This window comes from Lynx canadensis, chromosome E1 (genome assembly GCF_007474595.2).
Source record: "Lynx canadensis isolate LIC74 chromosome E1, mLynCan4.pri.v2, whole genome shotgun sequence".
Classification (NCBI taxonomy): Eukaryota; Metazoa; Chordata; class Mammalia; order Carnivora; family Felidae; genus Lynx; species Lynx canadensis.
The window spans coordinates 22,858,953-22,874,205 of record NC_044316.2 but is presented as its reverse complement, the minus strand read 5'-3'; the positions used below and the strand labels follow the sequence as shown (position 1 = coordinate 22,874,205).

General features: G+C 42.7%; 2 protein-coding genes across 2 annotated transcripts; one reads left to right on the top strand and one right to left on the bottom strand.

The window, feature by feature from the left end:
- Positions 1–1,710: 1,710 nt before the first annotated feature.
- Positions 1,711–3,579, bottom strand: LOC115500396 (C-C motif chemokine 4). Its single transcript, XM_030294759.1, has 3 exons — positions 3,264–3,579; positions 2,639–2,753; positions 1,711–2,092 (listed from the first exon to the last, which is right to left on the bottom strand). The coding sequence occupies exons 1-3, from the start codon at positions 3,337–3,339 to the stop codon at positions 2,005–2,007; spliced, it is 279 nt and encodes a 92-aa protein (XP_030150619.1). The 5' UTR covers positions 3,340–3,579; the 3' UTR covers positions 1,711–2,004.
- Positions 3,580–13,086: 9,507 nt separating this feature from the next.
- On the top strand, positions 13,087–14,992 carry LOC115500395 (C-C motif chemokine 3). Its single transcript, XM_030294758.1, has 3 exons — positions 13,087–13,296; positions 13,987–14,101; positions 14,527–14,992. The coding sequence occupies exons 1-3, from the start codon at positions 13,221–13,223 to the stop codon at positions 14,615–14,617; spliced, it is 282 nt and encodes a 93-aa protein (XP_030150618.1). The 5' UTR covers positions 13,087–13,220; the 3' UTR covers positions 14,618–14,992.
- Positions 14,993–15,253: the final 261 nt, after the last annotated feature.

Here is a 15,253-nt window from a genome sequence, read left to right as displayed (position 1 = left end):
TTCAGCAACTGGTGTTGGGAAAACTGGACACCAACATGCAGAAAAATGAACCTGGACCACTTTCTTACACCATACACAAAAATAAACTCAAAATTGATGAAAGACCTGAATGTAAGACAGGAAGCCATCAAAATCCTCGAGGAGAAAGCAGGCAAAAACCTCTTAGAGCTCAGCCACAGCAACTTCTTACTCAACACATCTCCAGAGGCAAGGGAAACAAAAGCAAAAATGAACTACTGGGACCTCATCAAAATAAGAACCTTCTGCACAGTGAAGGAAACAATCAGCAAAACTAAAATGCAACCAACGGAAGGGGAGAAGATATTTGCAAATGACATATCAGATAAAGGGTTAGTATCCAAAATCTATAAAGAACTGATCAAATTCAACACCCAAAAATTAAATAATCCAGTGAAGAAATGGGCAAAAGACATCAATAGACACTTCTCCAAAGAAGACATCCAGATGCCAACCAACACATGAACAAATGCTCAACATCACTCATCATCAAGGAAATACAAATCAAAACCATAATGAGATACCACCTGACACCTGTCAGAATGGCTAACATTAACAACTCAGGCAACAACAGATGTTGGCAAGGATGTGGAGAAAGAGGATCTCTTTTGCACTACTGGTGAGAATGCAAGCTGGTGCAGCCACTCTGGAAAACAGTATGGAGGTTCCTCAAAAAATTAAAAATAGAACTACCCTATGACCCAGCAATTGCACTACTAGGTATTTATCCAAGGGATACAGGTATGCTGTTTCGAAGGGGCACATGCACCCCAATGTTTATAGCAGCACTATCAACAATAGCCAAAGTACAGAAAGAGCCCAAATGACCATCAATGGCTGAATGGATAAAGAAGATATGGTACACACACACACACACACACACACAATGGAGTATTACTCGGCAATCAAAAAGAATGAAATCTTGCCATTTGCAACTCCGTGGATGAAACTAGAGGGTATTATGCTAAGCGAAATTAGTCAGTAAGAGAAAGACAGATACCATATGACTTTACCATATGTGGAATTTAAGAGACAAAACAGATGAACATAAGGGAAGAGAAGCAAAAATAATATAAAAACAGGGAGGGGGACAAACATAGCATAAGAGACTCTTAAATACAAAGAACAAACTCAGGGTTGATGGAGGGGTTGTGGATGGGGGGTGGGCTAAATGGGTAAGGGGCACTAAAGAGGACACTTATTAGGATGAACACTGGGTGTTGTTATACATAGGGGATGAATTACTGGAATCATTATTGCACTGTATGCTAACTAACTTGGATGTAAATTAAAAAGTAAATAAATAAATAGGGGCGCCTGGGTGGCTCAGTCGGTTAAGCATATGACTTCAGCTCAGGCCATGATCTCATTGTTCATGAGTTTGAGTCCCCTGTCAGGCTCTGTGCTGACACCTCAGAGCCTGGAGCCTGCTTCAGATTCTTTGTCTCCTTCTTTGTCTGCCCCTCCCCCACTTGTGCGTGCTCTCTCTTTCTCTCTCTCAAAAATGAACATTTAAATAAATAAATAAATAAATGAGAGTGTTGAATGAGGTCATGTCTTTAGACATTTTAGCCCAATTAAGCATTCAGTAATTGCTCATTCTTACTGTGTTTGGAAACTAGTTTGTCCCTATTCCTAATACCAGGCAATATCCTTCACCCCAAATCAAAGTAAAATGCAAAGAAATTGTCTACATTTTTAAAGAAATTTTATTTTGAAAACACATGGAATCAGCTGCATTATCCATATGTCTACAATACCAGAGAAAGAGTGATGGTGGACCATCCCCATAGGGGACAAGTATCCTTTGGCAAAACAAATAATAGAAACGACTCCAAATACAATAATACAGCACGTGATAAGATTAAATTAAGAGAAGGAACGGACTACTGAGAAGAGCATGAGCGTGGAGAAGATGTGTCTCACTGAGAAACGTCCGACTCAGGTGATCTTCCCTGGATACCTCTTGCACCTGGACTGGAGCACTCAGTTCAGTTCCAGGTCATCCATGTATTCCTGGACCCAGGAGTCACTGGGGTTAGCACAGACTTGTCTGCCCCTTTTGGTTTGGAATCTATGGAACAAAGAATGGACAGATTAGAATCCCATGGAACCTTGCCTGTAGTAGACAACTTCCTTTGCTTGACCATGGTTCATGTTGGACAGCTCTAATAGATGGGAAACCCTTCCTAGAGTGGTGCTAGAACTAGACTCCTTTTACTTCTACTCTGGATTTAGCTCCATTTTCTGGGTTGCCCAGATTAGGAACAAATGAGTTTTGCAATTAATATGGATACATCTCCCCATTCATTCTCTATTGCCCTTAACAGGACTTTTCCACATGTTTTTCTAAGCATGGTTTAAAAAATCAGCCCACATTTCCTGCCATCTTTTTTACTTTTCCTAGTTTCCTGGCCTTCCTCCTCCAGAAACTCCCTTCCTCTCCCTTGGCTCCCACCTAGCCCCCTCCACAACTCAACAGGTGATTCATGACTTGATCCTCACTGACTTCTGGGAGAGCTTCATTCAGCCCTGAGAACTGCCTTCTCCCCCAACAAGCTCCCTTTCTAATCCTGCCTTCACCCTTGCTTCTCAGAGCAGCCCCAGGGTTGATACTCACACCACAGCTGGCTGGGAGCAGAGGCTGCTGGTCTCAAAGTAATCCACTACAAAGTTTCGAGGGAGCTTCCGCAGGGCGTAAGAGAAGCAGCAGGCGGTGGGAGGGTCTGAGCCCACTGGAAAGAAAGGCAGGGGTAAGATAGAAGTTCTACAAGGACCTGTTAATTTTGGCTTCTAATAATAGATATTCGGTGGCCATCTCTGTAGAGCTACCAGATCCCAAAATATGGTACCTTGTATCCAATCCCACCCACCGTAAGTAGGAGTCTTATTCTAAATAGAAGATTGTAAGAGAATGTCATGAAAGAATTCTAGAAGATTGGAGCTGGATTGAGTCTTGGGGCATGTGTATAACTTCCTTCATTTTACAGATGGGGAAACCGAGGCACAGAAAGAGACAGGAACTTACTTAAATTAGTCTACTGGTTACTATTTCTTAAGAAAACAGGAAATTGACTATTACTGACTGTTTACTAGATTCTACATTTAATAGCAGGCTACTTGGAAACCTTCCCAGCTCCCTTTTGTCCAATCTCTAGATGCCACTGTTAGATCAGCCCTAACTAGAAAAGTCAGCACTACCTACATCATGACTCTAGAAGTAATGGCTGGAAGAGTAGACTTACTTGGTGCTGAGAGCGTCGGGGAGCAGAAGGCAGCCACTAGCACAAGGAGAGAAAGGACAGTCACACAGAGTTTCATGGTCTCGGCAGAGGAGAGGCTTTCCTGGAGCTGAGACTGCAGAGCCCAGAAGCTTCAGAACCCAACTGTGCTCTGTGCTGATACTGAGTTGGGAACCCCTCTTTATAGGAACTCTGAGGCCTGGGACAGAGTGGTAGGCACAGGCAGGCAATGGAATTTCCAGGGTAGAGATGATGTCATGGTGCCAATAAGGAAACTGAAGCTAGCTGAGAGTGAGGAGCTCTTCACAACTTCTCTTCCCCAGTGTTATGTTATCACGGAGGAGTGGGGGGAGGAAGGGAGAAGAAGTGGGCTGTACCATAGAGGGAAGTGGTACACCAAAGACAGCAATCAAGACTGTGGAGAGAATTGCAAACCCAAGAGGAAGGATGAAACATTCACACCTACCAGAAGAGGCTTGTAGATGAGAACCATGCTGCTCTTGGTGGTTGGCACCTTCAGAAACTGGAGGCTTCATGGCAGTCTTTCCAGGGCTTCTGCAAGCCTGGCCTTAAGAACGAAAGGGCAGCCAGGACTCCATGTACTATTCCTGGGCCTCCTTCTGCTGAGCTGAGTGACTTTAGTGTCCTGTATGCTTCCCTGAGCATAAATAAAGAGTCCAGCATTGAGTGCGCAGAAGGACCCAGCAGGGCAACTCAGAAACATTTATAGGTTCTACTTTTTGGAGATTTACTATGGGCCAGGCACTGGCCAAGCTGTCACATACACATGATACTAACCCTACAATAACCCTGAGCAGGAATGTAATTATTCACCTGGGGCAATGAGGATCACAGAGCAGAATTCACTATCTCCAGGCTTCATAGCTGTTGAGTGGCAGTACCAAGATGTGAACTGTGATTCATCTGATTCTAAAATCCATTTTATTTCCACTGTTTTGCCTCCAGGACAAATATAAAATGTGACCACAATGAGAGAAAATGTTGACCACTAGGGGCCATGCCACACACAAAGACCCATCTTATTAGGCTGAAATCAGAAAAGGGGTTTGGGTCAGTCTGTCCTAGAACAAGAAGGAAACAGAAAAGAAATAAAGATTTCGGTATGTTTGCTTGGACTGACAATAGAAAAGGAAAAAAGTTCAGGAAGAATCAAGTTTGGAAGACCCAGATAAAGAATGTTCCTCTAGTGTGAAAATGAGATTGGATATACCTAGCAATGAGCTTATCCATGTTAAGGATAAAATGTGTAATGTAAGCACATGGGTGTTCCCCAAGCATCCATAGGGAATTTCTTGCATCCATGTAAATCCTTGCCTTGTTGGGAAGCTGCTGTTGACCTGCAGGTGACCACCTGAAGTTTACAAAGACCAGGAATACAGTAATGCATTGAGTGAGATAAGTAGGGACAATTAGGGTGGTTAAATCAAGATCTTTATCCATGGTCAGCTCAACCATGCTGACCCATCTGCTCACCCCCAGCCCCACCTGGCTACCTGCCTCTGCCCTGAGAAAGAAGAATGAAGAGTAAAAGGAGAGAGCCAGGTCTCCTGCATGTTGTAGAAGTGTGGGATAGGAGGGGTCAGAGCAACATCTTGGAGTACTTCAGAGTCACTAAATAAAGCACAATGTCATCCTGCTTCATCACCCCACCACCACCACCACCTACACACACACAAACTGTACTTCTCTCTTCCATCCCTTCTGTCCTCTTCCTAGTGCAAATCTTTCTTCAAATGTTCTGATCTCCATCAAGACCTCCATCCCCAACTCTAAGGTTCTGTGATCCCCACATATGTTAGTATCTCTCGCGATCTCTCCTTGTTGATGGAGTTTTATGTCCATGCATCAAGCACCTTTCTTTAAGGGAAGGAGGATGTGCCTTATGTTCCCCAGAAACTAAAGATTTTGTTACTCATGGAATTTCCATTCAACTAAATTGACTAGTCATCTGCTATGTGTCAGGGCAGACAGAGCTGAATGAATCCCTAGATCTTCCCTCAAAGAGTTCTTAGTCTAGTGATGATGTTGACAGTGACAGAAATAACTATGCCATGAGATGAAATAAGCTAAGTGTCACATCAGAGGTAGAAACAAAATGTCAGAGAGTCCAAAGGATGGATAAGGCCATCCCTTGGCTGTAAATGAATGGTTTCCAATCAAGTCTAAACCCCACTGTGCACTGGGGCACCCGGGTGACTCAGTTGTTAAGAGTCCAACTTTGGCTCAGGTCACAATCTCAAGGTTTGTGGGTTCGAGCCCACATCAGGCTCACTGCTGTCAGCCTGTCAGTGCAGAGCCGGAACCTGCTTCAGATTCTGTGTCTCCCTCTGGCTCTGCCCTCCACTACTCATGCTCTGTCTCTCTCTGTCTCTCAGAATTAAATAAACATCAGAAAAATTTTAAACCCCACTGTGCACTAAGAAGGAGCACCTGACATGGAGTCCTCTGTCTAAATGAGTGGGGCGTGCTGATCTTCAAGCTGTGGAAGGATTATGAAGGTGTCTTCTCTGGAACAGCAGGAGAATGGTAATAGATAAGGAGGGGTAATTAGTCTGCATTGAGCCACACAATGAATTTGTTGACTTTTGCTTCTTAGCCTTGGTTTGATATTTGGCTCCTGAAAGTAAAATGTTTTGTTCATGAAGGTCTCAACAATAATGCTGTGTTCATACCCAGCGAAATTCCACACCAAAAGTGCAAAGGCTTGTGTCAATATGTTTAGCTGAATCAATGGCCTCTGGGGCTTATACATTGAGGCTATTTCTAAGTAATAGTCAATAGGGAATGAGAACAAATCCTCTTGAATACACAACAAAGAAAAGTGCTCATCTTTCGATAACCTTTCCTGACCTGTCTTACAACTGAATCCCGTATTTCCTTCAGTGTTCCTTCAGAACTACCTCCATCATGTCACCTATAACATATCTAATTTGGTTGTCTCCCTCACTAAAAAGGGAGCTCCTTGATGCAGAAACCATGTTATGCTTATCTCTGTATACACAGTAGGTGTTCAATAAACACTTGCTTAATAAGTGTTCAGAGGCAGCCCAAACTACCAGTTTTAGTGGGAGGGGATGTGACAAGTAACATGGACTCAGCATGTGAACTGCATTTAGCTAAATGAAGTAAGAAGGAACTGGGAATTCTGAAAAACTGTATCCAAAATGTGATTCCCCATTCTTGATGGGGTGTAATTCTCTTCTTTCTTCTGTGCTCAACCCACATACGCAGTAGTTTTACCATAAAGGATACTACTCTAGGACTCAACTCTTTCCAACTCAGGGTTGTGAGAAGGGGCAGCAGGAGTTAACCATGGTTCCAGGAGCTCCATATACATTCTGTGGGCTACCCCCTTGCTCCTAAATGGGGAAGCCCTACACTTCCTCCCACTCATGGTAACCTAGTGGTTTCTCCTTCTATACCCTTGAATGGCACTGTGCTAATAATTCCATTTGGGGCACTTTCACATCTGTTTTGTCATTTTGTCCTCCCAGCCTCCCCAGGCCACAAGCAAGACCACTAGCCACAGTAGTAATATGACTTTGCAAAGGTCCTGATGCTTTTGATTTTCCCCAGCATATTCACATCCATGGTTTTATTTGATCCCAGTCTGTTTTGTCATTGTACAGATTAGGAATACAAACCCAGAAAAATTAAAAGATTTAATCAAGGTCATACATGATGTGTGTCAAGATCCAACGTTTTCCAATTCTTGATCCAGAGATAACCAAACTTCCTTTGCAGGTGTGACCCTCTGAGATCACACTTGTAGGAAGTCTCAGAAGGTACCAGACTCTCAGAAGAGATTACAAAGCTGCTGATGAGCAGGAAACAGAAGAAGTCAATCCCAACATTCTGTGCCCCTCTAGAAGGAAAGTACTGAGATGCATGAGCACTGGAGATACCATTGGGTGTCAGGGCCAAGAGCACAAGCCACGAGGATGTGGAATGTCTGAAACTCGAGAAGTTCTTGTGAGTGAATATTGAGACTGGAAAGCCAAGGTGAGCTGGATGGTCACTTTGCCAAGATAATAACCCAATACGGGTAAATCCTTCAGTATTGCCAATATGGTAGCCAAGTCACTTGGGGGAAATGGAGCAGAAACTGTATTGTAGATTGAAGAAACAAGTACAAAGTTATCCAGGGTGCAGGGTTCAGGATGGAATCTGTAGGACAGGAAGCTGGTTGAAGCAGTTCATCAAGGACAGTCACACTCCACACTATAACCCAGCAGCCTCACTCCTCTTAAAGAGGAAATGGGCCTTCATCACCCACCATAGCCTGCTCTTTGCTGTCAAGGGTGAAGGTCAGTGACTTTAGGGGATGTTAAATTCCTGAGAAAAAGTTAAAACCTCACCAGTGTCTGGAAAACTTTTAGTATTCCTTAGAAAGCATCTTTCTTCCTTCAAATAGTGCTTATATACCTGTTTCAAGCTCTTTCTAGTTTGGTCACAAAGAATATCCAACAAGAGAAGAAAATAATTCAATAAAACTGTATTGAATACCAACTATATTATGGACACTGTTTCAGGCATTGGGAATACATGCTTTGGACAGTGGTGGTAAAATGTCAAAAAAAGCAATGCCTGAGTTTTGTTTTGTTTTTAATTTAAATTGGTTTGCTCTTTTTTTAATAGGAAATATACATAGTCACTAAGAGTATAAGAAGGCATAAATAAGAAAATTAAAAGTACCCAGAATTCTGAACATGATTTTGTATTTTACTATTATTACTTAATATACTTTCTTGAACTAATATATCTGATTTTTGTTACTCTATATTCTTTTTTTTTAGAAAGAGAGATGCAGCAGGAGAGAGGGGGAGAGAGAGAGAGAGAGAGAGAGAGAGAGAGAATCTTAATAAGGCCTCATGCCCAGAGTAGAGCCCAATGTGGGGCTTGATCCCATAACCCTGTGATCATGACCTGAGCTGAAATTAGGAGTCAGATGGTCAACCAAGGCCACCCAGGCACCCCACTTTTATTCTTCCATGTCATTAAAAACACAAAAGTTATTCAAAATTAGCATGCATGATATTTCATTGCATGTATATACCAAAATTTTATTAACATTTTTATAATTAACCATTCTGTTACTTAGGTCAGCCCATTCAGGTGGTTCTAACTTTTCTCTATTATAAATCTAGCTGAGATCTGAAGGATGATTACCCAGGCAAAGAGTGTAGGGCAGGGGTTCATCAGGCAAAGAACAAGAGACCTGTGCTTTTTTTTTATTATATGAAATAGATTAACTAAAATATTTCAGAGAATGATAATAGTAACTAACACTTACATAACACTTACATGAGTCAGTCATATTCTAAGTCTTTCAGGGGTCCTCTGAAATAGATACTATTATTATCCCCTTTCATACATGAAGCACAGAGAGGTAAGTAACCTACAGAAGAACACACAGATAATACATGTCAGATTTAGAAATGATACCAAGGAGGTCTGCCTCCAGAGCATAAGGGAAATGTGCTTATTATAAATTTACCTTAAAAGCTTAAAAACCAAAGTTCTGTTATTATGATGTAAAATGTCTTTCAGTTTTACATTCTGCATGTCTATGAACAGTGGAATCCATGAGTTCCTCTTTTCCTTATCAAATCAAGGGAATTAATTAAATAGTGGCTTTCCTTATTTGCTGTAACTGTTGATCTCCACAGCTGTGATGGGATGTACCCATACTTACAGGATTTCACTCTGTCCTGTGACTTCCCAGGACAAGGTGACACCTCATTCATAGAAAGCAGAGGAGAGGCCTGCACTTTTAAGGAATTGCATGCAGTTCAGAGGGTGGAGCCTAAGTTTTCAGGAAATCTGAAGGTGGCAAGAGACAGACCAAAGAGGGAGGCAGGGGTCAGGTCACAGAGAAGAAGCTTCTGTTTCATGCTGGAAATAATGCAGTGTATTTGAAGTACTTTCAACAGAGATAGATAGAGACGATTTGAGCTTTAGGAAAATCACTTCGGATGCCACATGATGGGACAGATTAAAGAGAGGCAAAACTGGAAGAAAAAACAGTTGACAGGACACTCTTGCAGCTGTCATGGCAAGAAATGATGAGGGCCTGACCTAAGACAGTGGCAGTAGGAACAGTGAGAAGCAGATATACTTCATTTCCAATATAAGAGTCAGTGATTGAACAGATGCAAATGAGGAGGAGGGAGGAGGCAAAGGTGATTCCCAGGTTTCCGGCTTGGAAGTTCAGGAGGTGAGGATACTTTTTACTGAGTGGACAATATAGAAGGGGGAGTAGAGGGATGGGGATGGATCAAATCCAATACCAAGAGGTATGCCTTAATCTACCGTACACACAAAATGGCCAGAAAAAAATGACAAGAAGATCTCAAGACCGCAAAGGGTCTGGCTGCAGAAACAAGGGGCTACATCAATGAGACGTTGTCTCTCTAGGATGCTAGAAGGGGTCCCCGGGGATATAGCTTCTGCCTATATGAAAGTTGGGGCCACACCTGAAAAAAGGGAGCCAAGACTGGGTCAAACAATTCATCCTTACCAGTGAACCCACCCATGGAGCCCCTGCTGCCGAAGAGAGCAAGCTGAGACTGATGCCCAGGGAAGCAGAGCCACAGAGCCAGAAACTGGAAGGAAACCAATGCAGCAGGGCCAGGGCATGGGAAGCAGTGAGGAGGTAAGCAGAACAGGACATGGCAGTGATGTTACAGAACATGAATTGTTCAGCCAGGATTCCCTGTACCTGTGGCTGGGAAGCTCTGCTGAACTGGGGTAGGGCCTCCAAGAGACTAGAATGAGCCAGAAATCTAGGACACAAGGTAAGCCCCTCCAGATTAAAGGATCCACCATGCTGACTGCTAGCTACTTTCTGTCCCCACCATCTCAGAAATTTTGGGTGTTCCACCAACGATCAATACCTCCACACCATGACCTTTCTGATTATTTCCTTCCTTTAGTATTTCAACCCCATAGTGGGACTTTGGACATAGCACACACTGTCAGTCAAATCATTCATTCACCAAATTATTCATTTATTCACCAAATATTTATTAAGCTCCAGTATGTGTCAGGCATTGTGGTTATCGTTGGAGATACCTTGCTAAATAACAGTGAAATATAAAACTGACCAATTCCATCTGTGTGATCTCAGGAAAGTCATTTCACCTGGAGACATCAAATTACCCCCTAGGAAATTTCTAAGACCCTTTCAACAAATTCAACCATCCAAAGGCCCCCTTATATTATTTGTTCAACATATGCGTATTAAGCACATACTTTGTATACAAGTATATTATTTTCCAATCCAGTAAAGGCACATATGACGAATGGTTATTTTCTGATTTGGGGGTTGATATGGAAAATCTTACAAATATATCAACACTAAGAGAAAATTTTGTATTCAGTAAAGTACCTTTATTAAAAAGAACAAAAATATAAGGAATAGACAGATAATTCATCATGTTATAATTATCATGGGCTAACATTTGGTTTAAATTAACCAACAAGATGTGACATGAATTCGGTTTAAAATTAGCAGGACATGGTCTAAATGTTTGGAGAGAAAATTACATAAATAAGTATAATGCAATGGGGTGAGTGCTATAATTATAGAGGTGGATAGTAAGGCCCGTTATCAGGAAAGTGGTTGATTCAGCAGTTTCCATTTCCTTTTTCTGGCCCTCCCAACTCATAGAATCAAATGCTCAGAAACTGAATCACAAGTTTGAAGGGGGTTCCCCAAGAAGTGAATGAAGGAGTGCAATTCAGGGTTTCGACTGAGGACTGGGGTAGATGGGGTGGGGTGAGGCAGAGGCACTGTCTGTGGTCTAGAGTTTCCAATGAGACAAGTGATAGACTCCTTTTTTGGAATTGACAGTAACAAGTGAAGGCACTTAGAAGCTGAAGCCCCGGGGAAACCTGCCATTGTCCTTGATCTTGCCTTTGCCTTTCTCAGGACGAGCATTAGCAATAGTAGCGATAGGATAAAAAGAGAGACCATGTGTTTTAAGAACAGGAACTTTACAGACACAGGAAGGACAGAATTCCTATGGTGTGATCTTGCTTTGCTTATATCCTCTTTCCCCCCTGTTCTAGTCCCTTTTGGGGGATTTCAAAGCCCTCCTGGTTTGACCCCAGTTTAGCTTCATTGTCCATATTTGCTCCACCACACAGCAGCTACACTGAACCACTCACTCTTCCCTCTGAACCAGCAAGCCCACACCTGTGACTGCACCAGCTGGCTTCTATTGCCACCTCATTCATATATGTTTAAATCCTATGCACCTTTAAAGACCCAAGACCCAAGCAAAGTTCCATCTCTTCTGTGAAGCCTTCATAACTCCCTCCTCCTGGCGCTCTCTCTCTCTCTCTCTAAAAAAAAATTATTTTAATTAAAAAAATAACAATATTTCTCATTATAAAATTTGAATTATGTTTATTAATTATATAATAATAAAATAATAAAAGATAGAAAAAATATAGAGATCTGGTTGAGAAAGTCGACCCTTTCACATGACTAACATTATGAATTGGAAAGAATAAGAAAGCTGTTTGAATTTGACATTATTTATGTAAATATCACACAGATTCCTTAAAATAGTTCAGAGATCTGGAAATTAAGACTTCACTTTAACAAAGGCCATTGGACAGAAACTTTAGTGTATCAAAATTTTCTTTCAAATTAGACGATCGATAACAACTTACTTTCCAAATGGTGATGTTGTAAATGTTTTAAAACAAAATGTGTTCATAAATTGGTAGGCTGACCAGGAAGGTAATACACTCTTTCTTTTTAAAAGAAATGAAAAAAAATTCCAGAAAAAGGGGAAAACAAAAAAAAATTAATCACCTATGGACCATAGACACAAATATAACTACTATTGATACTTTGGGGCATTTATTCTCAATCTTTTTATTTTTTCCATGCCAGTGTTTACATATATAACATATATATATATATATATAGTTAAAATATTTGTCATATACGTGTGGATATACATATATACATATATTTGCATAACTCTTCATCTTGTACAATTTTTCTGATGTTATATTTACGTTATTTCACTTCATTCAGCTTAAGGACTTAATAAGAAAACAATCTAGCGTTTACTTTATCATTCCCTAATAGAGGAAAATTTAGGTTTTCTTCTTTTAGAATCATAAATGATGCTTAGCCAGATATCTTTATGTTTCAAAATGCCTCCGTGTTTGGGTTTGTTTTTTTTTTAGAACTCTTTCTAGAAATACATTTTCTAGGTTACAGGGTCTAAATTTTTTTAGGCTCCTGACATATTAACACCCACATCTAATATAGCTTTCTGATCCTCTTCTAGTGTTAACCCAGTGCCTCTAGTCACTCAGTTACTGATGACTTTGCAGGCGTTGGAGAAAGACCTCATGCTTCCTAGTTCCCTAGCGAGAATTCCTCAATTCAGTTCCCTGCATCCAAGAGAGGCAGGTGCCGCCCTCTGCCGCACCGTGCAGTTAGAGCAGCTGAGGAAGCACAGAAGTTTCAACTGTGTGGGAAAGATAGGGTTGGAGAGTTCACATATAGATCAGTTCTTATGGGAAGGGACCTGCTAAGAATAGCCTTGGGTCAACACACAGCCCTCTCCTCCTGCTCATGGTTGTTGGGGGGTGAGAGGAACCATTTCCTCACAAGAAACCAGAACAGGTCATGAGTTGCAGGCTGAAACTTATAGCTCAGAGAAGCTATTCTTGGATATCCTGAACCCCTGTGGTCTCCCGGGACCCTGACTTGTGCAACACTCAGCGTGACAACACCACTGTGCTTAAAAATTTCCCTCTCCACCCCCGGATTCCATTTCCCCTTTCAACAGGGCTGCCTATAAAGAACGGGGGAGATGGCTTCACCCTCCAGAAGGACGCAGGCAGCAGTGAGCACCCAGGTCCATCTCTGCAGACAAACAAGCCACACCCCATCCTCTACTAAGCATCATGAAGGTCCCCGGGGCTGCCCTCGCCATCCTCCTCTGCACCATGGCCCTCTGCAGTCAGGTCTTCTCTGCACCATGTAAGTCTGTGTTGCTGCTGCAGCTGTCCCCATTCTCGGTCCTCACAGTGGGACCACATCTATTTCTGTCTTGTGACCTTAAGAGCCCCCAAGAGAAAATAGAGAACTTCTCAAAGGGCTACCAAACATCATGCCTTTCTCTTCAAGACTTTTATTTTCATCTTTATTAAAGGGGTCTTAGCTGTGGGGTAGGGGAGTTCCAGTTCCATTTTACAGATGGCAAAATAGGGACCTAGACAAATAAGTTTGCAAGAGGCGAGATCCAATCTGGTGACCTCCCAGGGTGGGGGTCATTCTTCCCTTCATTCACCCTAGGTCCCCCCGGAGTTCTGTCCCTTGGACGTCATATGAGAGATGTCCAAAGTTTCTCTTTAGCTGGGGGATAACTTCTTGAACCAGGCAAAATTTCTGGAGGGAGATGAGATAAGAGGGCAGTCTGCTTGGATGTCTGGATCACATCGAGAAACAGAGCCCACAACAAAGAGTCAAGGAGAAAGAAGGATACAGACAGAAACCAGGACAGAGGCAGGAGTATTTCTAGGCAAAGATGCCCAGTGCCTTCCAGTGACCCTGTCCCCCAGCCCACACCCTGAGCAAAGCTGTTTTCCTCCGATCTCAAGGGATCCAATCTCAGATCTCACTTTCCCTTCAGAACCGTGATCCAGGCTTGTTCTCTCTCTTCCCCCACAGTTGGTGCTGACACCCCAACTGCCTGCTGCTTCTCCTATGTCTCCAAGCAGATTCCACGCAAGTTCATAGCCGACTATTTTGAGACCAGCAGCCAATGCTCCAAGCCAGGTGTTATGTAAGTGCCAGTCCTCCTGCCCACCTCTGGGGGGACAGGGAGGGTCTGGAGTAGGGGCAGCACCCAAGGGCATAGACTGGCCAGAGGTGCCATCCTGGAATGGCTCAGCCCTCTGCAGCCAATAAGTATGTAGGACCCAGGTCTCAGGAGTGTGACTTGACCCAGCCAGGGGCTTGCAAAGTCAGGGAGGGTTGACCCAGCCCAGAAGGAAGGGAGGGAAAAAGGAGGTGGTCATTGGAATCCCCTGGGGGTGGGGGTGCTGAGTCAGTGAGAGCAGATCTCTGGACTAAGATAGGCAGAGGGTTCCTGAGAAAGTGGTCATGCCCCGAGCTGCCCAGGACAGAGAGTGGGATGAGGGACCACACTGGGCCCAAGATTCTCCTGCTGGATCCCTCAGTATATAATCCTTCTATCCCCCTCCACAGCTTTCAAACCAGAAGAGGCCGGCAGGTCTGTGCTGACCCCAGTGAAGCCTGGGTCCAGGAATATGTGACTGACTTGGAGCTGAGTGCCTGAATGGCCTGGAAGCTTTGAGAACCCAGTGAAACTCAGTTGGCTGACCAGGGAGCAGAGATCCAAGCCTTGGAAACACTGCTGTAACCTCCACATCTAACTCTCATGTGGGCTGGTTGTTGCCAAACAGCCACACTCTGGAACTCTTTTAACTTAAATTTCAACTTATTTATATTATTTAATTTTTGTTATTTATTTTCAGTGTCATACTCTGTTTGGGACTGTTTGCTCTGAGAGATCCCAAGATATCTTCAGCATCCCCCCTTTGGTGACTGTCATAGTTTATTCTAGGCAGAAGTGGCACCAAAGTCACCAGACTGACATATGTGTATTGTTCAGGGATGTGTTCAGCCTGGAGAAATAATAAAGATGGCCTTTGGAAAGAAAACTGACATTGAATTTGGTTTGGTTTATCTGGGAAGTTGGAATCACTGGTCAAAAGACAAAAACTAGACAGATGTGAAACGAAGGGAAATTGGAAAAGATGGAAGGGGAGTGAGCACAGAGATACTCTGCTTTACACTGGAGCCACATCTCCAGATTGTTAGAATTAAGAATGTTTCCTAAATCAAATCATAATATACATACTACAGAAAAATTCATTATGGCAATAGATATTATGGCAAAAGTATTCATAGT